Source organism: Cariama cristata, unplaced genomic scaffold (genome assembly GCF_000690535.1).
Source record: "Cariama cristata isolate BGI_N322 unplaced genomic scaffold, ASM69053v1 scaffold170, whole genome shotgun sequence".
Classification (NCBI taxonomy): domain Eukaryota; kingdom Metazoa; phylum Chordata; class Aves; order Cariamiformes; family Cariamidae; genus Cariama; species Cariama cristata.
The window spans coordinates 34337-60686 of NW_009592784.1; the positions used below are offsets into that span (position 1 = coordinate 34337).

The 26350-nt window shown below is 44.4% G+C and overlaps 1 protein-coding gene across 1 annotated transcript in view; it reads left to right on the forward strand.

Annotated features, from left to right (window-relative positions):
- MYBBP1A (MYB binding protein (P160) 1a) overlaps positions 1 to 26350 on the forward strand; it is a gene marked incomplete at its 5' end in the record, with an annotated part of 61939 nt that overhangs the window by 34331 nt on the left and 1258 nt on the right. The window contains 3 exons of the mRNA XM_009710362.1: positions 12057 to 12170; positions 23730 to 23831; positions 24999 to 25123. Of these exons, the coding sequence (XP_009708664.1) occupies positions 12057 to 12170; positions 23730 to 23831; positions 24999 to 25123 (341 nt within the window). The remainder of the gene's footprint in view (positions 1 to 12056; positions 12171 to 23729; positions 23832 to 24998; positions 25124 to 26350) is intronic.

Consider the following 26350-nt stretch of genomic DNA (forward strand, 5'->3'; position numbering starts at 1 on the left):
GTTGGGAGGAGCAGCCAGGTGAGAGAACTGGAGGGGACAGTTTTGGTTTTGGTCTTACAGAGGTGTGCAAGTAACTTGAGATGTCAGTGGAGCTTCTTGATGTTTGATAATACAATGTGTATGTGTGTAAAATAAAAATTGACAAAATGAAAGCTTTGGGGATAGGTTGGGTTGGGTTTGGTTTGTGGTTTTTTTTTTTTTCAAGAGGAAAGCCAGGGTTGAGAGAAAGGATAGTGCCCAAGATGGTTTTGCAAGAGATTTCTTGATATATGGTAATGCTTCTTTGAGCCTCAGCTGCTGGGATGTGCTGTGAGAATCTTTGCTGTGAGTTCTGAACAAAAGAGCATTTCTTGCTCTAGTGTTTAGAGTGAGGAGCTTGTAAAAGCAAAGTGGAATGCTCCAGAATAAATAGGGCCATATTAAGAAACCAGATTGTCTTAGATTATTATTTTCTTTTAAAATTGTGACTTTGCTCTTAACTTGGGAGAGAAGTATATTTGGGAGAGGAGAGGGAAATGGGCATATTTCCTTATTTTTATTTTTTATTTTTTTTAAATGCGTGAAGAGAGAGGCTTGGATGCATTGCACAGAATCCATTGCTGTTCTGTTCTCCTCTGGTCTCAGTATGCCTGATGGTACCAATATTCCCCACCAATGTTTCAATCCTGTAATTGAACATTATGCAAAGAGTAAGAAAACATCAGTGCTCATGGGTGCTAACCTGTGTTCTGCTACTGATTTATCTTGTGTTCTCATGGCTCGCTCAATTATGGCATCTTTTTATTTTTCAAGAATTTAGGCTAATAAGATATTGACATTTTTTTTGAAGGGAAACATTAAGACTGATTGACTGTTGTGATATGGTAAGTGGTTACCCCTGGGAGAAATGAATCTCTGTGTTCACCAAAGCAGCAGACCAATATATGGATTGTTCTGTACGGATTGCTGTATCCTGAGGGTCTGCCTGTTGGCCTCTGGTGAAAGAAGAGCACAAGGTAAATAATGTCTTCCCCAGCCCTGAACACTCACTAGCTGTATCTTTGTTGTATGCAAATGAAATATCAAAGCTAGTATCTAATACCCTCACCCAGGCCTGGCCCAGGAGTCCAGTGTGTTATTTTGTACGTTCATTGTTTTGACAGCCCAAATGTCCTGCAGACCCTTCATCTCAGGCAGCAAACCTGCCAGTGAAGCCCAGTATTTAACGTGCAGAAATCCTCTGAAAAATTGCGATGTCAAATCTTCTCCCTGTGTGTACTGACTCATCTCCACTGCCTTTAAAATCTAGCAACATCTTACTCTGTCACTAGTTCTTGTTAGATTGTGGTGACTGTAGGAGGGAGCTTGGATTATTATTTTTTTTAATGATTTTTTTTTTTCCTCCCTCCTTTCCCAGCTGTCAACAGAGCAGTGCTGAAGGAAGCTGCTGTACGTGTGCCCACTTGTATTGGGCACAAATGTCGTGTTGCAGGGAGCAGGTTTTCACAAACGGGCTCCTCTGGTTAGGCAACTGCAAAATGAGGCTTTTGCTCTGACATCCTCCAGAGCACTGTTTACAGAGGAACCAAGCATGGAAAAAATCCACTCCTCAGCAGCAGTGGAGAGAACGTGACTTGCAAAGTCCCTGATTAAACAAATTAAGTAATGATGTTTTACAGCATGAAGAAACATGTAAGTGAATACTGTATATGTGCCCTGGTGTGCAGGCAGGCTGCTCCAGTGTCTTGACTCCTTGTCCTGGGTTTTCTGCTAGCTCACGTACATTTAAAAAACCATACTGGTGTGACTGTCAGTGAAGGCAATGGCTATTTTTACCTGTAGAGCTAAGCCTGACAGAACTTGTGTGGGTGCAGCTGAATTATATGAACGTGGTTTCTATGGGGTGTAGCTCATTCCACGTTCAGCCAGATTGAGCGGTGATGGTTTAAGTGCTTTTGTCTTGCAATAGCTGTTTGCATGTTGTGGAGGATGAGGATGTGCCAGCATAGCTGATGTGATAAAACTTTCTGTAGTATAGACGAGTTCTCAGTAGCAGCAGAATGAAGTTAACAGCCCGTCTGATCGATGCGACAGCTGCTGTTCAGAGCCTTGGGAATAGAATTGTATAGATTTCTTAACTTCTCATTGCTGGTGCTTAAAGGAGGACATCTGAGCCATGGGTGAAGAGCTCTATGAAGGATAGTAAAAGTAAAGAGGAGAGGGGAGTCAGCAGGAGGAGTAGAAAGATGGAGATTTCTTCACAGTTTTGTCTCAATTGCTGTCTTCCAGCGAGCTTTGTTCTTTTTCAGTAAGCAAGGTAGTAAAACCTCATGTCCAAAAGCAGAGCTTCCAAAGTGGGGACCAAAATCGGAGTGTAGCACCACATCCTGTGAATTTGGTTTTCCCCTACTTGCAGGCAGTTTAGCCAGAGATTTCCACCATCTCTGGGTCATTGCTGTTGAGCTGCTCTTGTGGAGGTAGGAGACCCAATTCTCCTGCTGCCTAGCAGGTGATGAGCAGGTGATTGCTTTTCCTTTTTTTCTATTGCTGAGATAGTGACTGGGAAGTTGGCTCACACTAGGGATTACTGGGGTCATATGTTCCAACAGTTTAAGAGGACACACAAACTCTTGTGTTTGCAAACTACTGTTTAGCTTGTTTAGAATCTAGCTAGAGAGGGGGATGTTGGCTGTTTCAGAGATTTAGAAATAAAAGTTAACATAAAGAAACCACAAACCCAACAGAGTTCATTGATAATTTTTTGCATTCAAAAAGACCTAAACAGATCATCTACATGCTGATGATCAACTGAGCAAAATGTGTCTCATGTGTGACAGTTATTTTCAATGTGCTAATCTGCAAGCTGTTGTGAGTTGTATAAAGGTTCCTGGATGGAAGGCATCCTACCGTTATCTGTGGAAATCTGCTTTTTTACTGGGAAGGAAGAACAGGTACAATCTACTTTGCATGAAGCTGAGTTGCAGTTCTGGTTGGCTTATCCTAAACCACTGAAAATTGCCAGAGCTTGATAACCTAGGATGTTTGGTGGGAGTACAGTAAGATTGCCTTTCTCATCCAAGGTTGTAAAATGTGATTTAGGTGTTGCTTAAATGCTTTACATGTTGTAATTAACTAGCCTTGCAAAATTTTTCTCATCCATTTGTTGCAGGAACTTAATTTAAGCTGTAAAATATCGTTTGTTTTGATCACTTTTTGGCAGGCAGAATTTTATTCCTGGGCTCATAAGTCTCCTACTTGATGTTTCTTTGGCAAGGCCAGACTGAGGGAGGGCTACGAGGAAACTCCTTTCTGACCCAGAGCATGGGGTTTGGTGCACAGGGAAGCTGTGGTGATGGGGCAGGGGGCAGTGGTTGATGGGTGGGGGTTTTTGGTCAGCATTTACTTCTACTGCTTTATTGTGCCTTGTCTGTTCCTGGAGGCAGGAGGGCAAATTTGCAGACCTGGAAACTGGCACCTGGTAGGACAACTTCTGAGCTGGCCAAATTGTATCCTGCTCACGTTCTGCCTACCTCAGACAACAATATTGGACCGTGTCAAGGCTGGCTGAGGGAACGTCTTGAAGGAGCCGATAGATTAGACTGAAGACACTGGATTGTAGCAGGAAATATTGAACGCAGCTCCTGAGCCAGATGATGATGCAGAAGAGATTTTCATGGTCTTTCCTGGGCCAGCATGACCTCTCTCTGACTCTGCTTGCAGGCACCAGGAGTCCGTCTATCTAGTGAACCGTTTGCCCGGCTTCCCTACTGAGAGCCAGCCACACAGCCGGGGCACCGCGCCAGGGCAGTGCTGTCGTGCAGGCCAGTTTTCACCCGTGTCCCTGTGTGCAACAGGCCCTGCGGACAGGAGCTCTGCATAGGAGGCTTTCTCGTTCTGGCTGCTGCAGCCTGATGCACAGCGGGGCTTTGAGCTCCGCCTGAGCCTGGCAATGTCTCTGGGCCAGGCAGGACAGAGGAGGCAGCCAGGAACAGGGTGCAGGAAAGGGTCCCTTAATAAGAGGGAAGAAGAGGGTAAATTTGGGGTAAAAGTAGATGTCTAATTTATGATGCTGCCTTGGAGCCTTGGCAGCACTTTTAAAACCAAGAAATAATTATGGAGATGCTCAAGTGTCCTGGCATGGGCAGTTCTGCATAACCGAACGTTTCAGCCATGTTGTCCTAACAGTCCTCCTTATCCCAGAAGATCCTAGCACTTTCCGCTCTGAAACCCTTTAGATAGCTGCTAAATGAGAATCTTGGCTCCACTGCTTGCGTGCGCCTTGTTTCAGCAGCGGTGAGGAAGTTAAAAATTAATTTTTGTTCTCAAAAATAGTTTTCTCAAGCCACAGCCAGAGCTTTGCCTTATCCTTATTTCCCCTTGAATTTGAAATGTTTATGGAATGTGCGTGTATGCGCACAGCGTGTGTGAAATACTGCACTTACAGCTTGTCGATCGAGGAAAGTTGGTTTGGCAAATGTTTCTTAATCACCTCTGGTTTTCACTTTTTACATCTAAAGCCTTAAAATAAATTTTGTATGGTTTAAGTAAATAATTGGCATTTGGTGCTTGTTCAGTGAGGATACTTGTTAAGGATCTTGAAGGACAACTTGTTTTTTTGTCCTTAACTTTGGAAAGAATCCTTTTTTCCCTTGCCTCCCCCAGAGAGTTTGCAGCTTGATCCTCTTGAGGTTAATAAGCTGTGTGAAACTCCAGAGTTTTAAATTAGTCACAAGTTTAAGTCCTCTGTTAAATATTGTCATGACAGTTCTCAGCCAAGAATGTCTTGCCTCCGGTGTTTCAGTGGATCAGTCTCTTATGATTCTGATTATAATGTGTCAAGGAAGGTTAGGAAACTTGCTTATATGTAGCATACATTGAACTGCTGTTGCTTCTGAACAGCATGCTGTGAATTTGCTGTGCAGAGCAGGGAGCACCGTTGTTGTGGGCCCTATTCTCCTTTCCCTCTCTCATAATTTGCCCTTTTGAATAAGCTTCTAGGCTGTTCCTAACTTGAACTCTGCCTACCGAACTGTTATCAAACAGACTTGTAGCTTATAGGCTCAGAAATGCTCAAATGCATGAAACAACTGTGGTGGAGAAATTAAAAGCAAGCCTTGAAACTCAGGACTACTCTGTTGGAGCCTTTCTCTCCATCCCACACCCAATGTAAATGTAAAAATAGAGTAGTTTAACTGTGGGGGCAGAAATGGTGATAGACTGGTACTTGCTTCATGGCTTTGCATGCTGTTTGTTTTCTTTTTACAAGAGCTTTGACGGTAATTGGAAGAGACTTTTGCTATGGTGCTCTGGATACCCTGCCCTGTAGTAATAAATGTTGGGTTATTCTCCTATAACCAATAGTCCTCTAAGCTGGTGCTGTGGGTTTGGGGTTGGGGGGTGTGTGTGTTTTTTTTGTTTTTTTAAACGTGTAACAAATTGCAGATAACTGAGGAATTTATTTCATAGTTTGACTATTTCTTAAAATTCAAAGAAAGCTTGTTTAGAACTTCCCATATTCTTGGCATATGTTCTTTTACCCCAGCTTTCCTGGTAGCATTTGTCACGAAAGCAGTATGCGATTCATGTGATTGCAGTCTCAAAGGGCTTGGTAGGTGAGAATTTCTAGAAGTGCAATTATTTTTTGCTATATCCCTATGGTTGTAGAATAGTCTTAATGCTGAGGATTACATTACTGAGAGCTGCTGTTTTATAACGTGTGCTGGCGCTGAATCAGATGTGCTGGCAGGTCAGGTTATGCTGTAGCTTTGCTGCTGCAGTGTGTATGCCAGAAGGGAGACAGCAGTGCCCTGAAATATCAGTAGCCTGTGTGGTGTGATACCACCTGTATATTTTTATCTGCTGGACTTCCAAGAGCAGTGAAATGATGATAGCACTAAAGCTCCTGGTGCTTCTTCAGTTCTAAAAATACACTTGGGTTGCACAAACTTGTAATTTTCCAGGTAACGTTTTCTTTTTGTATTACATATATATAAAGGGAAAAAGAAGCTCTTGCTGCACTGGTGACATGCTTCATGTTGATAAAACTGTGTCCATGATGCAAAAATGATAGGCATAAGGTGGAGAAAATGCATCTTGATGTCTTTGGTAGGCATTTAAACTCCTCGCTGCTTCTGTTATAACATGCAGGGAGGTCTGATGTAGCTCCAGTTCTGTCCTGGGTCAGACCTAATGGGATGTTCCTGTCCTGCCATGTGCTTCAGGCAAGCCGGGTAAACTAAACTCTCTCCTGTCAGCTGGAAATGCCGTCAGGGAATTTGGAAGGGTTAATCAGCTGTAGCCTGCAGGCTGCTTTGAGATCATCCCAAAAAATGGCTGTGTAAAAACTCAGACTTGGTGTTTGGCGTGTTGCTGTGTGGGCACATCTTCAGTTTCTTGCTCCTCTGATGGTGGCAGGGGGTGACTGCTGATTTTGGTGTCTTTTCTCATGGGCGTGCGCCTGTGTGCTTGCAAAGCCACCTCCAGCCAGCCTCCTAAAACACTTGGGATGGAGAAAAGCATTTCTTTTCGCATCAGGAATGTGTCTTCCTATTAACAGTGTGCTTTTCTTTGAAAAACAACCCTGAATTTAGGTCATGCCTTCATCTCTTCAGGATTGCAAACAGAATCTACATCCTTGCAAAGGCTTGTTTGTTTTCAGCTTTTCTCTTTCACGACTGTAGTGATTGAAAGACGTCTTCATCTATTCCCCTCCATCCAGCTCGCCTGGATGGTGACTGGGGAGGGCTGCTCTGCTGACCTACACGGCTACTATGCCTGTGCTAGATATTTGCTTTCAATAGGAAAACAATGGCTGAATTGGTAGGGGTTAATCTGTTGCTTGCCATTTTTAATAGCAAGGCTGCATGTCTTGTCCTTTACTGCAAAGGGTAAAGGTAAGTTGTATAACCCAGCAAACCCACCAGCTTGCACTCCTTTTTAGCATCTAAATAAGGTAGGTGAGCACATCTGGGAATTACCAGCACATCTCGGTTACTGCAGTGAGCATGTTTACTATTGCGGAAAGAAATCTTGACGGTTTATACTGAATGGCATTTTGTGTAATGTTATAGATAAGAAAGAAAGAAAGCTGGCAGAAAATCACAGGGTCAGCACTGCAGTTAGTTATTGTTTGTTCTCTTCTCCCACATGGACTGATAATGAGCGTTTCTGCCTCATTTAGTCATATGGTTGATAGAAATATGTGGGAGCGTCTATGTGTATCTACTATTCCTGCTTGAATTGACTTCACTTTTATTTCTTTTTTTACTGTTTTATGGTCTTTCTTTTTAAAAACTGACATTAAGGAGAAAATGGTTTGATTAGGCAGCTGGGTGGCTCTTAGGGCAGAGGATGGGCTGCAGCGTTCTCCTCCACCCTTAATAAAAAGCGCTAATGTGGCTGTCAGCTGCTTGTAACTATTCTCACACATTCTCATTTCAGAGATTGTGCGTATGGGGGGATGACAACTTTCTCTTCTGAACTGGACTGGAGTTTGGTAGCAGGGATTCTTGGGTCTTCTGCTATTTTTGTGCATTAGTGAAGTGTTGATAATACTTGGCTCTCTCGTAGGGCTGTCATGAGCACAGCAGGCTTGATTTGGCACTGAGAAAATACAGAGAATCCTCTATGATATTCTTGGGAATAGTATTGTTCTGGCAGCCGCCGCAATTGCCAAATGCTTGTAAGACATTCCAAAATAGCAGTGATGCTGGAGAGGGCAGGAGGGAGAGGGACAGAACCGGGTAGTTGTTGGGCTCCAGGTCTGCACTGGACTTTGTAGGAGTACTTTCCAAACTTTGAATTGCTGCTGGTCTGTGATGTGGTGGTAGAACATGCAGCTTGGTCCCTGTATCATGTATAAAAGACACATCATGAACATGTTAAGGGTAAATGAGGGACTATGAGAAATTATGAGGGTTGATAGTGTTCTGATGCAAAAGATTTGAACTAGCCGGGGTGGCTTGGCTCCTCCTAAGGTGTTCTGTGTGTCACCTTGCACTTGGAAAGTCTTGGTGAGGAGGTGGGAATTGGTTGGTTGTGTAAGGTCAGTGCCTCCTCTAGTGAACTGGTCCCAGCTGCTTCTGAGGAAGCTCTAAGAAAGTAGACAGGAATCAGAGATGCAATGTGTGCATTGGGAAAGTTTCTGTTTACTACTGTTTCTCTTTACTACTGCTCAGCAAGGAGAGGGCTTGTGTCTTCAAGTGCAAGCTTGTGAAATTCTGCCTTTTTTTTTTTTTTAAATGCATGTGAATGAAAACATCTTGCATGCTTGCATTCATGTAATTTTCGTGGACGCACACTAGAACCTCTGTTTCACAGAACAGAAAATAGGTAGATTTTGTGACAGTTTTTTATTTCTAAAGGATCTTTTTGGATTACTAGTATTGTCACAGGAGCACCACCAAAGGGTAGTGGCATGTGTCTTCAGAAGTGGCTAGCAATGGGAAGAGCCTCATTGAAGGAGATGGCTTGAAAAAAATCCTCTGAGCAGCCTCATTTTTTTTGAGGCTCTTCATAAAAAACATTGAGTCTCTGGGCTCCTAAAAATCAGGCTAGTGTGATGTGTCAGGATGGGCAAGTAAGATGGCTTGCAGTATCTGGGAACTCTGACTAGCCCTCTAAAGCAGGTGCAGGGAGAGATGAACATACACTTCGAAACGCATAGATGTTCACACCTCTAACATGTCTACTTTCAGCTGCATTGTGTCCATTTATTTGAGAAGCTAAAAGAAGGAAAATGAACTGCAAAGAGAGAACTGTTTTTTTGTGACCTCAAGGAAATGGTTCCTGAGATGAAACCGACTTTGGGTCTTTCCTTACTTTTGCGAAGTGCTCATACTCTTAGTCCCTCTTACGTTTGGTGATAAAGCGTATGTCACCTGGTGAAGCTCCTGGAGGTCATGAAATCGATATCTCTTTGAGTGTTTAAAATCCTTTTTGTGAATCCTACCGGGGACTGCTCTACGGGGAGCTGTTTCATGCCCTTCCAGCCATCAGTTTGGTCTTTCTCAGTCCTGACAGATGAACTTGTGACTGAAAGCCACTGCTGAGGACTGTTACTTTCCAAGGTGATGTGGCAGCTTTGTGATCCTGGTTGCTAGATGGTTTTCTCTGAGTACATTCACTTGTTAAGCAACCTTCTGATGACATCCAAGATCTTTTTTTTTGTGCTGATAGATACTGTGAGCGAGGTGTGATGGTTGCACCTCTTTCTAAAGCAGAAACTTAGTGCCCTTCCTGTTTTTAGTTTGAACTTGCTGAGATGGGATGCCATCAGTGGGAGGAGTGGGAAGTGCTGTTTCTTACTGGGTTTACCCTTGGGCTGGGATTGATGAACTGGGTTTTAGTTCTGGTTCTGCTCCTGATTTTTCTGGCTGACTCTGCTGACACCAGTTCCTCTCCCTGTGGTTTAACTTTTGCTATTTAACTGCGCAGTTTGCTCTGGAAAAATAGGCTATACAACAGCTACGTGTTAATAACTAGCTCCAGGAATAGAAGAGTCACTGACTGTGATGAATATGAAAACTTTAAACTACAGCATAGCATGGTACGGGACACTGAGGACCTTGTAATTATTCGTGTCACGTTTGCTCTCTGAGATGTTCTTAAGCCAAATTTTATTTCTACCAGCAAGTAAATATTTTATTTGTATTCTTTCAAATGAGAAAAGTTGTTCATGCTTAGTGCCAAATTATCATTGGGTTAAAAAACAATCAGGAAACACAGGATTGTGTTGAGTACAGCAATAGCAATGTTTTAATTACGTGAAATGCAAAACGTATTTTCCCTTTACTTGAATCTAATATATGGGCTGGAGGCGTGAAAGCTCTGAATGTGACAAAATTACTAAAGAGCAGTAACACCAGGCAGGATTCTCAGATGATGGGGTTTTTGGACTTCCTCACTTATGACACACAGAAGGGAATATTCAGTGGGTTTTTCCCTTTCTTTTAAAATAATTTTCAAGCTTAGTGCTTACTGAGGACTAGGTCCTATTCAGATCTGTTTTGTCAGTCCAACGTTTGACTCTTCAGTCTCCAGGGCTCCTTGTTCCTTTGGATGGCTTTGATTTCTTTCCAGTTCTTTTCCTCCTTGACTTGCGGTGCTCCCACCCACTGCTGACTGCTACAGTTCCTGAGCAGGCCCTTATCACTGTTGCCTCTGGTCCTCTTTCACCTCTCGAGTAAATCTGTAGTCCTGAGGTACTATCAGGATAGCTTAACAGGACCCTTCTCTGTGCTTTGCACCCACTTGCAGTATGAATGCTTTTGTAATTGTGAAAGAAGAAACAGTGCCTTAAGGTTTATGACCCTGCCTGAGCCTTTCAGAATGAATTGTCGCCTTTCCTCTACTCCGAGGGTCACGTTCTCTTTGTAATTGCACTGAAGTGACTTTCCACTACACTTGGTACATGCATGCAGACATGCCGTAATTTGTTCTGTAACACAGCCTCCCCATAATTACATGGAATATGTAAGCTTGCCTGCCTTGAATATGGCATTAGGGTGCTCTCGGTCATTAAATCAACGTAAATCTTTTGACGTAGTCTTCTTGGTTCCCTGCTGCATTTTCTTCATCAAGTAAAGAATAGAATTTCTGTCTGTGACTGAAAGCTCTATTGGGATAATCCTCGTTGTGGGCCGTACTGGTGCAAACTGGAGGTAAGCTTACGTAGATGTGTGCTGTTTCTGTGTCGTAACAGAAATATGAGTCTGGAATTTACCCAGTGGGGGACCTGTGTTCAGTGTCCTGACCCTCCCAGAAGCCTGGAGTATGTTGTATAGGAAACACAGACCTCCTTGAGCTTGTGAGGTCTTCGGTTTGACTGCCTACAACTTTGGATGGCCTTATTGCTCTCAAGAGATCCAGCGATTTCTTCTCTTCCCTCGCTGAATTCTCCAGTAAATACTTCCTTAAAAATGCTCCAGTAGAAGTGTGGGTACCATATGGCCAGTTTTTAACCTCCTGCTACGTGTTTTCCAGGTTGCTTCCTTTGGACCCAAGGGCTATCTGGAGGCCAGGCTGGGTATCACCAGGCTGCGGTTTTTCTTGAGCCCTCTTAGACTTCTGATCTCAGTGATGTCTTTGATAAGGAGTTTTACAATCTCTACTCAGTTGTTTTCTGTAGAATGGGTTCAGTTGTGACATGGGGTTAAAAAACGGCAGCCCTTGCTTGCTTTGGATGAGATTAACTCTTGAAGTAATGCCCAATGATTTTTGGTATTTATATCTGCATTCAGTTTCGGTCTGTGTGATGGCAGCTAGAGACAACATTTTTTTTCTTCATGTGTGGGCAGAATTTGCTCACTAACTCTATGCTGCTACAAAAAATTTCCCTTTAAATCCTCTAAACTATTTGCACTAATCCTCATTAGTGTATTCTGTGCATTTCTATAATTTGCTTTTGTCTATTGCTGCATTTTTCTTGTACCTAAGAAAGCCTTAAAATAGGAATTCTGGAATAGAAAGGACTTGTAAGAAGATTGCAGATTACTGTTGGTTTTCTAGTGGCTACTCTTTTTGTTGCTGTGTTAACATAGAGGCTTAATGAGCAAGTTTGACTCCAGGGCAAGGCTGAGTGCTGCTCTGAACAGCAGTTTCCGTCTAGGGTTCCTTTGAAGGGTTCATTTGCTAAACTACTGGCTTTTATTTTTGTTTATTTGTGCCTACTGCATTCATCAGGGCATGGTAAAGGGTACAGTCACGCAAAGGACTGCCTGAAGACTTTTGGAGGCTGCAAATGATGCACTCTAAAGCTACTGAAGCATATTTTGGATACTAATACTTAAATCTAGAAGTGGCATGATCCCATCCCTCCCCTCCCCTTTGACCTTCTCTTTTAAGTGTGTACGTTCAACCAAAGCCCACCACCCTGTCTCCTGAGGATTGACTCTGTCAGGATCTGCAGAACGTTTTCTAACAGAGCAACACACCTGTTGGGAAGGATACGCAGCATTTGTAACATGGCGTTCCCTGGATGCTGTGCTTAGCTGTTTGCTTCGGTGGGGTATTCCCGTTGCTAACACCTTCCCGAGAGAGTGTGGAGTTTCACGATTCCTCTCCCTTTTCTCTTTCAGGCCCAGGCCTGTTTGCTTCTCCAGAAGGTTCTGCTACTTCGTGAACTGAAGCTCTTCATGACAGAGGAGGAGTGGGAGGAATTGATCAGAGAAAGCATCAGCCAAGTGACACAGGTAACAAGCCTCAACGTGTTAAATGTATAGATAGCACCTAATGGGTGCTGCTTTTACTACTGTGGTGCTCGTTCTCAGAGCTGGAGTCTGCAGCTGTGCTCAGCTTAACTGATCTTAGAGCAGCTGTGCCTGCTTGCACCAGGTCTGAGTAGTGCCCACCAGGTCTACAGTGTTCTTGTAACACCGCTGTTGAGATGTATTTTCACAGAGTGCAAGACATGTGCCTGGTGCAGCTCAACAGTGCATGTGTATGGATCCAAGAGGCAGAGCTTGAGTTTTGGGAAATACACTCATACAGATCAATTTAAGGTGGTTTTAGGAAAAAAAAAAGGTTTTGAATTGAAAGATATTGTGAACATTTACTTAATTTCAGAAAATGATATAGAAGTTCTGTATTTGAATGAACTTCAGGGCCGAAGAGATAGAGCTGAGGTGCACTAGACTTTTGACTCCTGGTGCATTGCAGGCCTTCTGGACCAGACTCCCTTGCTAATGTTGTTTATCAGGGAAGCCTTAAAATAATTTGTACAGAAAAAAACAGTGACAGAAGCTGCAGGGCTTCTGATTCAGTGGCAAGTGCAGATTGTACCTGAAGACAGCTGCAGCTATTATGTAGGAGGTGATGTGTGAGACAAGAGACTGAAGAAGCAAATGCCATTCAATTATATTCTTATGGATTGACGTGGGGGGGAACCAAGCAGCCAAATTAATGTTATGATGTGGTGACTAAACTTGATGACATGGGAGATTCCAGTCTTGGTGTTTCTATGTAACAGTAGAATTGACCTCTTTCTAAGTGTAGCTTTCATTCTTTGCTTACTTTTTAAAATGCTGGTTACATGGTGATTTAGGCCATTCTGTAATTTACCGTATTGGAACAGAATGATTAGCTCTATTTTCTTTTGTCAAGGAGGGACAAAATATAAGGAGGGACAAAATATAAGCAAGTTTAAATCAAGGAATTCAGAGGTGCTGTTTATAATTCTTGAGGAAGCAGGTAATTCTGGGTTTCATTAAATAACTTCTATTTAATAATTACATCAGGAATCCAATGGGTGGAGTTAGGTATGATTTTATTTTCCAGCTACATAAAACATGCCACTCCTCCCAACCCGGTCATCTCCATGTTTCTCTCTGGCAGCTGAATACCTGCAGGACTGGATGATTCACTGGGAAACCACAAACATTTACAATGCCTTTATGTTGTTCTTGTCAGGGAAAGTTTAGCATCTTGCAACTCATCCAGTATTTTAATGAGCTTTGCTACCAAAGCTCCCTCAGTGCCTCTCATTTCTGTGGTCATCTGTATTTAAAGAAAAATTCCTGGGAGATACCGTCAGTTTGTTTGGGCTGTCCAAGGTATACCCTGTGGGCAGGAGGCCTCCCATACTATTAACTCGCAGTGGCATATAGCTGCTAGTTCTCCTTTTGGCCTGAAAAAGCCCTGGCATAACATCTTTACAGAGTGCTCCGTTGGTGGACACATGTGTGTTGGGTTTTGTCTCCCTTCCACCTGCTCCCCTATTGCACTAACATGGTGTTGGTATGACTCCTTGGAGCTGGGGCAGCTGCATGTCTTTAAATGTTGCTGTAAGTAGAAGGGGTCAAGGACTTTATATTCCATATAACAGTTTTGATTCGTAGCCAAAGACTGACACTTATATTGCAAAACTTTCTCAAGCTGAAAAAGGTATTCTGTGTCCTTTCAGTGGTGCTGAAATGCTCATTTATCTGAGTAATGGCTGTAAAAACATGCAATGGCTCTATGGCGTAGTAGAACACGGCTCATATCATGACTGATCTCTTTTGGAGATGGTAAAAAAACCCCTTGTAGCAGAAGTCAGAGGCTGGAAACTGAGCAAATTTAGAATCTGTAGAAAGTATGTATTTGTCAAAGAGAGTAATCCACTGTTAAAGTAACTTGCTGAAGAGTTTATTACCTCTGGATCTCCAGGTGAAGGTTGTGTGCTTGACTGAAAGAGAAGCTGCAGGTTGGGTGGAAATTACGGCTTCATGTTGAAATTATGGGGTGAGTTTGTTTGGACTGTGTTAGACAAGAGCTTGGGCTAAACAATAGCCCCGTCTGTCCCTGATGTCCACACATGCCTCTGCTTACCTAGAGGGTAGGGAGGGCATTTGCTGAACTGCAGGTTTCTCCTGCAGCTCAATCTCATTCCTTTTTGTCCGAGACTTGTTTTGGTGGGCCATTCCAGGTCAACCGTGATTTCGGAGGTGAGTATGTAAGTAGGTAGACATTGGCATGTGAGTGCTTACCCAGGAGAACCTGAACTGAGAGCTGTAATTCATGATGCTGTGGAAAATAATGAAGTTTTATTGCCCTACTTCTAGTTGAAAGGTCTGCATTTGTTGTCACTGACCATTCCTGCCACCATCCCTCACAAATAGCTGTTTTAAGAGGAAATAATGATAATGCAGAGTTTCATACTTTTATTTGACCCAGGGAGAAGTCTGAATAACCTGGGAGGGCCATCTGACTGTACTGATGTGCACTTGTAATTCAAGCAGCGGTGGTGTTCACAAGGAAGCTGTCGCCTGAAGGCCTTGCTATGCTCTCTGTGTCCCTGGTCAGATTTGCAACTATGGGGCTGGTAGCTCTTGAAGTGCAGGATTGTGATTGCAAGTATAAGGCTGTGAGAGAGGATGGGATGCTATCTCCTGGTGTCCGCTGCCTTATCCTGTCTTGCCTCTGTGATTGCATTGCATACCTGCGGATCACTTGGTGAGGAGCAGGGAGCCTGGGATGGTTTTAGGTAGTGATGTGTGCTGGAAGTGGGAAAGAAGCAATGTGAGAAAACTGCAGTTTTGGGTATCATTGAATTATGTGTGCAAAACTAAGAGGCAGATGAGGGAGAATCAACAGCCAGGAACTTTAAGCGAAGAGACAGCTTCCTGAAATAGCAGCTCCGGCTGCTGCGAGGCAATGGCTCTTGGGCTTACATAAGCTAACTTGACCTTATTTGTTCCCAAAATGTTTAAGCATGCTTATAAAACATATTACAGTCACGAGGGATTCATGTTTGCCATCTCCTTGGTGTCAGCAGGCAAGTCTTGTTATCCTAGCGGGTGCTTTGGGGTTGACTTCTTGTGAGAGCCCTGCTTGCTGTTGGTGCTCTTGGCTGCTTCTGCTGGGTCATCTGGGCAGAAAGCCTTGTCCGCAAGCTCTCAGAGTGCAAAGGTGAGGAAGCAGAGAAAGAACTCTGGCAGTTTTGGCCTCCCAAGTCCTAAGTAGTTACTTTACACAAAGCAGAACCTTGCTACAGTTGTTCAAGTTTATTCTAATGTTGGGAGTCTAGACGATTCAGTTGTGTTTACAGTATAAAGAAATAGAGTTGCTTCATGTTGTAAGTGACAGAGCTCACCTGAGGTGCTGGAGCATCTGACAGAAACTTTTCCTCTTTCAGAGCTTTGTTCTTTTATCGGTAGGTCTCAAAGTGCTTTACAAAGGGAATTCAAACCAGTGAGTTGATGTCATGAAGAAAGTATTTTGCAGAAACCCAAGAGCTAATGTATTTCGTTTACTAAAGTCGTTCACCCTGTTTTACAGATGACACGCTTGGCTGGGAGCTGAGCCAGGAATCAAACTCAGGTCTCCTGAGACATCCCAGAGACCCTCTGTGCATGGACAATCTGACTGTTTCTTAACTTGGCTTCCGAACAGCGCAGCGTGTTGGATAGCAATCTCTGTCCCCATGTTATCTAAGGAGGATGCTGGTGGTTGTGAGTTCAGACTGCCCGGAGTCACACAGTGAGGCTAGTGGCAGAAACCGAGAGGCTCAAGCTCCCCGTTTCACGCAGGGAACTGTTGCAACGGTTTTGGCGAGGGATCTCGGGGGGGTTGCTGCTAGGGCTCACAAACACTCTTTTTGACTCTACCAAGCACCTCTCAATTTGGTCTTTCAGCTCCCCCAGTTATCATCGTGGCGTGTGTTCCCCTTGTTAGATATATTTCTGTTTTCTTTCTGGTATGTTACAAAATTGCTGTCTTGGCTTTAGAGTGATCTTGAACCCATGCCAATTTTTTAGGCACTCACTGACAGATTTGGGGCAGGGAGCTCCAGGATCTGAACACGGAGTTTCATTACCTTTTTTTGTCATCCCTTTCCCAGGGACTGACTTGTCTTCCTGAACTGAGGTGCTTTGTGTAACTCCCAAATTACGCTGAAACTGCCACTTACGATGTGAAAGGCAGGGGGAAGTGGGAAAAGGTTTTGAGGAATATTCCAGAAAACCTATATTTTCATGGCTGAGCAATTTCAAAACGAAACAGCCCTCAGAAAACTTGTTAAAACTGCTTTCTCTGGCTTGTACACAGCCTGTTTCCTGAGGGTTTCCTTTGTCTCTCTTCCGCAGTAAGTACATCAAAGAAGGACCCAACTTTACTACTCTTTTTTCCTTTGCTTATTTTGTCAATGTCATAAGGGACGGGCCGAGCAGATACTGTTCAGGTTGGCTGTTTGAAACCAAAATGGGATCAAGGCATCCTGGAATGTAAAAATGCTCACAGAATCCGATACCGAAGTTCAATGCAAAAATCGAAGCACTCCCAGTCCCCGGTATTGGAGACTTTCAGATAAATATACACATAATCCTAATGAGACGCACGTGATGCCTCCTTCCACTTAGGTGGTTACTTAGACTTGGAATGGGCAGGCAACCATGTTTCTGTAGAAAGACATGACTGTAGACAGACAGGGGCTTACATGGCCTGTGCAAGGGATGGTATAGATAACCCAAGAGCTCTTGTCCAAGACTCGTATCATTTGAAAGTTACTGTATGCTCTCTGAAGGCTTTTATTGTACGGCATTAGAGGGTTTTGTTGCTATTGTGTTGTTCAGCTAGGGATTTAAAATAACTAGCTGGAGCCACTCAGAATGTGTGTGGGAGAGAGGGATATACTATAGCCTTCCAGTGTTGACCTGCCCTTCATTTCTGAAGGGCATCACATTTGATTATCGGAGTCTTAATTTGTAGGGAGATAAATTATTAACAGTGACTTCATCAAATCTCTCAAAAAGCCATTCTTCAATTTTTTTCTTGAAGATTGCCTGAACTTTTATCTGTCTGTCTTTATAAATTCTTAATTCATTGCCCTTTCTCAGCCTCTTAGCTTGTAAAATGAGGCCGGTAGTGATTTAACTGATATCTTTGACGTGCTTTCAGAATACTGCATGTCTCTGTGGAGAATTCAGTCTCCTCTGTTCCCTCAGCTGCCCTGTATGGTTTTCCCCTGCTGCATTTTCGTATGGTCTATGGAAAAAAAAAATAAAAATCAGATCTCTAAAATAGGGAAAGCATTGACATTTTCTGTAATAGCAGCCAAAACAAACATTGCAAAAAATGCCCTTTAGTTTAGTTCAGCATGTGGGTCTGCTTCGTCCCCCGTCTTCCCTCTCTCTCTCCATCAGGGACACGCAGAAACTTGGTGGTTCCCTTTCCTTTGTGAGCATTTCTTGATGACTTGTTTCTGCTAGAGATGCAAGGACAAAAGTTTTGAACATTTATACTTTCAGTCTTCAGAAACTTAGAGAGAACAGAGGGAAGAGAGACTTTTTTTCCTCTAAGTGCTCTTGGCGGCAGCTGCTGTGGTGTTCAGGTGGGTGGTGTGAGAACCTCTCCTTGTGTGCTTGTGTACCTGGCGCTCTGGATGGATGGATGGAAACTGGTGTGAAGAGGTTCTCTTCCCTCTTCCCTTCTTTGTCTTCCATGATTTAACCCTATGTTCTAGTTTGGGTTCTTCTATTGTATAGTGAATATTGTCAGGAAAGGAAGTATTTGGGGGTGACTTGTCTGGGTTTTGGGAAGCTCAGAGCCAATTCTTGGCTCTGTCGTGATCTGCGTGACTCAGTCATGTTACTTGGCCTCTCTGAGCCTCTGTGAAATGGAGGGAATGATGCTGGCTTACCTCTTACCTCTCAGGAGAAATGTGTGTAATTACAGGTGAGACAAGGGTGCTTACATCAGATAATAACAGGAGCTATGAGCATACAGAATACTAAAATAGTTCATTTGGTTGTCAGTTTGTTATTAGCTTCTAAATAGCAGAGGAAGGCTGTGCCTCTCCCAAACCTCTCAGATTACCTGTATGTCAACACGGGAAATCTTGTGCTGTGGCTCAGGTAATGGGCACGCTCTTGTAGGGCCCCAAACCCACTTGCTGGGACCCCTCTGGGTCTGGTTCCACCGCAGGGACCTGAGCCACAACAGCAGCAAATCGCCAGGTTGTGTCTTTGCTCCGGGACCCTGCGTGCAGCGTGGAGCTAGGGCAAAGCTTTAGCTTTTGCTGACAGTGTGAAAACAGTCAGCACACTGAGATCCGACCTCTTAAGCGCTTTCTCGTCGTGACTGTGGACGTTCAGTAGAGTGGAAATTTTGCTGTAGTATTTACTGCTGGAGCAGAGAGTTTACCTTAGCAACCTTTGGCTGTGCCAGGGGGTGTAAGGTGGTGCAGGGTGGGTGGAGGTACGTGTTTTGCAGAAGGCACTTGGCACCGTGCTCAGCCATGAATCTGCACATTTATCCATCAACATCAGGTCTGTTGTGAGGGAGGAGGGGGAAGGATGGAGATAGCGCGGCGTGCGGAAAGAATGCAGGTTGGCTGGGCTTCTCCAGCTCACGAAGCAGTGATGGATCTGTCAGGCTGATCCCACAGAGGGGAAGGGCTGTTTGTTTTGAACAATGAAATAGGCTGAAGGACGTGCTGGGAATGCGTAAATATTAATGGGGTTCAAACTTCCAGCTAGGAAACATGCTCGTCTCTTGGTAGGAGAAAACTCCTCTGTGCTCTTGAGATACTGCTGTGTCTTGTAAATCTGGGCTAAGTGTGTCCCCCACTGTGGTGCCTGTGGAAGGGGCAGAGGTGCAGGCAGGCTGAGATGGCAGGCGGGTGTGAACGTGGAGGCTTCCAGAAACATTGCCTGGCTCCATATAAGAGCATATTGCTGTCTGCCCTGCGGGGAAAGTTGGGCAGTGGCTGGGCTGCTGACTTTGGCTCTAGGTGCACAGGCACAGCTTTTTGCTGTGTGGCAGGTTTCAGGGGAGTCTTGGGCTTAGGCTAAAATCCTGCCTGGGAAACTGAGGCATAGAGCTGTGTGGTTAACTAGCCGCCAGCCCTCTGTCCTACTGGTATGACTGAATTACTGCAGGGCTTCACCTCCTGTGCTCCAACAAACTTGTTTGATACTTTGTGAAGATGAAGGAATGCTGTGAAGTGCAATGAGAGATGAAACAAAGGTTGGATCCTGCAGTAGTTGGGCTACCTCTGTATGTGATAGAGGAATTAGGAATACAAGAAAAAACAGTGATTGATAAGGTGCTGGGGGTGTTCTGATCTCTTTGTAGGAATCCTAGAAGCAGAGAACTTTGGATCCAGGAGTGTCCCCCACCAGAAACAGCCAGAGGCTTTTGGAAGCGGTGTGTTTGACCTAACAAGACAAAACCATCTCTGCCAGCTGAATCCATGTACAGTGAGGCAGGAACTGTATTGCTGTGCTGGCTTGAGATGAGATGGGAGTTCCAGCTGTGAAAACTGCTTCCATATTTTTTCCTTTTGGAAAATGACCTGCCCAGATCTGCTGACAGCTCAGATGTACAGGCGTGATTAATCATCGCAGGTACTACTGAGCTGTAGCTGGAACTGAGATTCCCTGTAAAGTGGGACTGGCTGTTACTGAAGGAGCAGAGTAAGGAAAGTGGAAAATGGGAGAAAACCAACATAATCAGCAAGTGATGCAAGTGTAGCTGTTGAGTATAAGTCATGTGGTCTCTCTGCTTTTAGTATTGAGTGATTGGGTTAGGTGACTGTTAGGTTGGTAATGCTTTCGGAGGGCAGGGGAAGGGCGAGTTGGATACCTTTGCGAAGAACACATGGCAGAGAAACACGGAGCAGGTGGTTAGACAAGTTCTTCTGGGTTTTCCTTTAACCCTCCACCACTGACCTGTAGCATAGCTGGAAGCAAAACCCCTGCTTTGTGCCTCAGTCTTGCTATGTAAAATGGAGATACTTGCCAACCTTGTGCAAGTCTTTTGTGATCTAATCAGTGTTTGAGGCTCTCCTCAGGATGCTGTGGATGACTGAAATACTACTTTTCTTTTTAAGGCATGTTTGCCATGTGTTGCAGTTTGCCATCTGTTACATAATAGCTTTTGCTTTAATTTTATGATTGTATTTTATACATTCCCCAAATGAAATCACAGTAGGCCTGTAAAATGATTGACCTACACAATTGGGGTGGTAGTGCTAATTTTATCATTCCGATAGCTGAGTGAGGGAGCAGACCAGATTGCTATCTGCTGTGCAAACCCACCACATAAAGATAATAGTTGGTACCTTATGTAGCAAGAAGTTATAACAAATACTTGGGAAAGCTGCTTTTGAGGTTTAGACCCAGTTCCCATTGAAGAGACTCGGCGTTTCATTCCTTGGGAGCAGTTCCCCAAGGCTTGCCAGCAGCCCTGGTCCAAAGTCAGGTTTTTTTACGTAACCGGAGCGCAGCATGTTTGTGTTGATGTCGCGTGTTGACACGCGTCCCGTCGAAGCAAAGGCTCCGCTGTGTTCACTCCCTGCTGTGGGAGGACAAGAGTGAAGCAATGCGTGACAGAAATACCGTGTCGTGTAATGGGGAAGTGCTCTGAGACGGTGGTGATGAGATCAGGGTAAGTGACACTGAACTGAGCAAGAATGGGACTCAAGTCTTTAAGGAGGCTTGACTGTCTCGACCATAGCACATACAGAGGTGCTGGCGTTTTTGTGCTCTCGGAGTAAATTTCTTTTACGCCCTCTGTGGTAGAAGGGAAAGGGAAAAGACACGTCTTGAGAAATAGTGAGACTTGATCTGAATCCAGGTTCCTTAAAGCCAATCCGTTCTGCTTCTGGACTAGAGAAAACTCTGCGTTCTGCAGGAATGAATTACCTGTGGCTTCTTTGCTGCTCCTTCGGCTTCTCCAGCCACCCTCAGCCCTTTTCCTTGTTCCTTCCTGGTCTTTGAGAGCTGTTTAAAAGCAGTCCATTTCAGTAGGGAGCTATTTGTTTGCAGAGCACCTAAATTGTACCGGACTGCTTCTGGCTATTTATGCTGGTGGAACTGTGCTTACGTTTCTAGACTCATGCAGAACACTGCTTTTAATATAGACGCTTAGTCTTACAGCACTGGTGTCGAGAGCAGTGATACCTTCCATCTCCAGCTGGGCAAGCCACCCTTTTTGTTCTACAGGTCTGCATGAATTTGGGCACCCCAAACTAGATGCACATCCCAGTTTCCCAAGCACCTGAAAACTGTTCGCAGACTTCTGAAAATTAGCCCTTCAGGTGTTGTTCAGAGCTACAGGTCTTTTCTATTGATTTCCGTAGTATTAATTTCAAACTTTTCAAAGCATCAGGACAATTCTGGGAAGTAGGGCTGGCACCAAGAACAGAGTGAAGCCAGCACAATTGAAATGCAGTCATCTGCATCACTCATCTACAGTGAAGAGAAACTGCAATTTATTTTTAACACCTTCTTAATTCCAAAATGTTTGTATATCAAAAAGATGAAATGACAGTTGACTTCACTGTGGCTCCTTCTCACAGTGCTGCCCTGATTCCTCTTGTCCTGAGGAGCTGACAATCCATACTGATTTTCTCTCGCTGTCAACTTGTACGCAACTTAGCAGAATAGGGATCTCAACTTAATAGCCTCTCTGAAAGCTACTTTAACCACAAGTAATGACTGTTAGCCTGGCAATATCTTGTTCTTCAAATTGCAGAGGAAATTTTTATGCAAATCAGGCTGTTTTGGTTTTTTATTGTTGTGTTTATTATTATTGTTTATTTGTGGTAAGCCTAATAAGTGGAGTGTGAAGTTTGGTTTGTTGTTTTTTCAACCACACACCCTATATTTGTTTCTCATTTTACCTGAGAGACTTTAGAGCTGCTGAATTGTATGACCTTGTAGGTTAATGACAGCTCTGGAATAGAGTTGCAGTGCATCTGTCTGTATCAGGAGAGAGTAATTAGCAAGTTATTGATAGTCAGATGAAGTTGCGGTGTGAATTCCAGCAAGCAGAACATGGTGGCTTTCTACTACAGGGCTTGAGTGGACCAGCCAGGTCAGGAAGTAGCTGTATCTTTATTTTTTTAAAAAAGATGCCCCCGGGGTGTGGAGTCCAGTACTGATAGTAAACAGTTCTACTTGAAGGCTGCTGTTGCTGCAGATATGTTATCTGGTCTCCCCACTTCTGCTAAAAGTGTTCCTTAGACTCTTGCTGGCCGTTAGTATTTTTCTGTTGTGGGTGTCATTACTGAAAGAGCTTTCTTTTGGGAATAAATTTCTTACTTCTGTCAGTGTCTGCGAGGATTTTTACTTTATTTGCCAGCTTTATACTGATATAGATGGAGAATAGTTTTCTCAGAGTCCTTAAAATTAATTCCAGTCTGAATGGAGCAAAAGCAATAGATGGTTTAATGGGATAGATTGCATCTCCTGCAGAACCACGACCTCCTACCGCTGGGGACAGGTTTGGTGCAGTGCTTATCGGTGATGCATGTTCCCTGAGGAACCGAGGATGCTGAGCCTGAGATGGACCTTGCCTGTTGGATGGGTTGGTGTGTTCAAATTCCAAGCAAAGACGGGCTTGACCACAAGTGCAACCTTCTCTAGAGAAATAGGCTGTGATGAGACACGCCACTGCCTGCAATAAGCTTGTCCCTGCAAATCCTGTCTCGTATTAGTGTAATCCATGCAAGCTGTGGGGCTTGCTGTGGTGTGTGCATCCACACAGAAATAGAGTGGGGAAGAAAACTACCATGTAAGCAGGGCTGCGAGGACCAGCTGCAGGCAGAGGATCGGTACCCCCTGAGCCACTGGGCCGCCTCTTTGATCCAGCTGCCTTTTTATGGCTATTTTCTGCCCTTCTCCACTTGTAAATAACACTGGTTTTTATTTGACCTATCTTTGGAGTGATTTTCCTCTAAGCCAGACCTTTCAGTGTCTCAGAAACCCCGCAGCACGTAAAGGAAACACAAAGAGATGAGATTTTTCTCTCATTTCAGTGAATTTAAGCTTGATTGACAAGCCCTGTTCTAGTGCTGGCAACTGGGATTTCCTAGGCGTGCTAATGGATTTTTGCATTACCGCTTTACATGTAAATCCCAGCTTCTGCAGCTGAGTAGCTGTTGTCCCTCAGGTGAGTCTGTTGTCTGGCAGCCTCCTTGCCTTTCCAAGGCAGGGATTGATATTGTCTGTCATCTACTTCTCCAGGAGACAGCAACATGTCTCCAGCTGTGCTTTAGCTTAGAAACTAGGGAGAGCAGCAGGGTTGTGCCTTTATGGTATGCTTGCTCTTATTTTTTTCCAGTTGTTTCTTAATTAACTGGGGCATCAGCAGCTTCCACCATGTACCCCCCTGAGCATTCCCAGTTTGGTGGGTTTTGTGTTTCAGAGTTATTTTGGTGATGGGTTAATCCTGCCGGTCATTACTCATTTTCTTCTTTGTCCTTAGAAGAGTGGTTTGTTTCCCCATTTAATGTGTGCTTCTTCTCCATCCTCCCATTTAATTTGCAGACTTTGAAAATGGTTGGCAAATGTATTCTGAAGGCTGACAAAGAGAAAGTTGCCAGGAGCTTGGAGCTGTTGAACTTCCTCCTCAAAACTGTGACGGAGCAGGTGAGTACGTGACCCGATGTGTGGCAAATGGCTGTTCTCCTAAATACCACCAAAGCCTCTTTAAAATGTTGTGTTTGGATTTTACTTTGTGACTGCTCCATCGCTACATCCCACCTCATTTCTTACTGAATGTACCCCTGGAGGGAATCCTAGCTGGATTTGAGGACAGAAAAGCCCTCATGTCTGAAGGAGTGATCCATATCTCTTGCGAGCTGATCTCCAAGTGCTTGTTGAAGGATTTGTGCAGTGTTCTGCTAACACATGTGGCATTTTCTTTCTTACCAGCAGATATATGGCCTGGGATATGGTGAGGGTGAGCTGGGTTTTGTCCCAGATGATTGCTCTGTCCTCTCCGTTGAACTCCAGAGATTTTAATTTCCAGAAATGGACACTTACTCAAAAGCTTTGTGAGCGGGAGTGAAGCTTTGTTCTGGGACTTTGTTTTCCCTAATGAAAAATGGCTTTTTTGAACATGAGAAGATTTTCTATAGGTGACAAAATAGGTCTTATTTACTGAAGCAGAATACCACAAGCAGCAGAATTGCTGAAGCCCAGTTTCCTACTGATAAGCACTGAGCTCACACCACAGCCTGTTTCTTTGTGAAGACCTAATAGGAAAGTGGGTGGAGGAGAGAGATTATTTCCAAGGCTCTTGTAGGAACTGAACAGCCTTTGAGACGCTCTGTTCTGTCTGGTTTTACTGAAATTATCCAGTGGGTTATGGAAGCTGTAGAGGCAGCCAGAGGCAACATGATTGTGTCCTTTAGAAATCAGACTGAAAATACTGCTCCTTTTCATTTAGATAGATACATTGTCATGTGTCTTCTTCCCCTTGCTCCTGGTCATGGAGTGAAAAGGAAAGAGGACCAAAGGATCTTTCAGTCCCTTTTGTGCCAGTACAGTTCTAGCTATTAGACTCATGCCTCTCATGCTAGAGACCTGGTTTTCAAGCAAACCCTGTACCTGATGGTGTGATGTGACTTGCTGATTTTTGCCCCCACATTGAAGCAGTGCTGCAAATGGGCTCAGGGCAGTGGCTTGGAGAAGCCGGATAGGATTGGTTATTCCTGCTATAGTCTTATCCTGAGGATGGTCTGTGCCCTCGTGCTGTGAGTGCCCCTTCTGCGTTCACTCTGCAGATTGTCTGTTTGTGCTTGCCTCTCGCAGAAGCTGCATGTGAAGTTGACGGAGTTGGACAAAGTGCTGGTAGCTCTGAACCAGCCAGAAGGCATTGGAAATTCGGCACGTCTCGACTCTCTCTACTGGAACGTCATGCGCTGGCTGAATTATACGTATGTATGCTTGGCACTCTGGCTTCTTGGCTTGCCTGGGGACTGATGGCATGTCCTACTTGTCTTCATTGATGTGGGCATGCAGGAAGAGAAGGGAAGTCAAGGCACGGAGCTCAGGCTGGAGTTTGAGTTAAATGGAGCTCCTGGGTTGGTGAGGTTGCTTTGCTTGTTTGGAATAATGCTAGGCTCGTTGTTCCAGGTGCTTATGTGCTTAGGATTGCTCCTTGATGGGAAAGGATTGTAACGCATGTCTGATATCTGATTGTGTCTTGCCAGTAGAGGTGAGACAGCTGATCACCCAAGGACAGAGTGCCTGCTTTCAGCAGTCCCAAGTGATGGCCTGGTTTAAGAGCCATTGCCAAAGTTGCAGAGAAATTTGTAGGTTGGGATGAGTCACTAAGCTCCTACCACGTCACTATGGATTGATTCTGCGAATGTGAGGTTGGAGGGAATGAGTAGCTGTCCTGGGAAGTGACTGGATACCAGAGAGTACATGCCAGGACCTTCAATCCTCTCCACTGATTTTTGGGTTCCTTAGTGTCTGCAGCCCCAGCCTGATGCTTGGAGTGGTTACCTTGCAGCTCTAAAAGCTGGGGAGCATTCAGTGTTTATGCTTTAGTGCTCTATGTTAAATGGCTGTTGGATTTGACTTTTGCTCCAGGGGAAAAAAAAAAAAAGTGTAGAATTTTTTTCCTCCTTTCTATCAATAGCTTGCAGTGAGAACTTCTGTTTCCCCTTCCCGCTGGCAGCATTTAGTGAGACACACAGCATTAGGGAATGCTGGGTGCTCTGCTCATGGCTGGGAGCTGCGATCCTAGTGTGTGGGTGGCCTGGTCCGTGGTATCTCAGCCCAGCGAAAGGCTCCGAGGGAAATGCGTGCATGTGGCTCACTGTGAGAGGGCTCACAGGCAGGGAGGAATCATACAAGGCAGCTGAAGCTGTTGTTGTGGCCCTTTCTAATGCTTTGAACAGGCTTGGAGGGCACAGTGGCCTCACCCAGCCCTGTGACACAGCCCCAAGCCCTTTGCTGGTCTCACACGGGTCCCTTGGCATCGTAGTGCTGGGGCTGGCACAAGGATAAGGCTTGGTTTAGGAGCTAGTAGAGACTGCAGCTGGGAGGGGGTTGCTAGGGTAAGAGGAAGGGGCTGGGGTTCAGGGGTGCAGCCTGCGGTCACTCTTGGTGCCATCTTCCTGTGACACGCAGAGATCTCCGTGCACTGGTGAGTT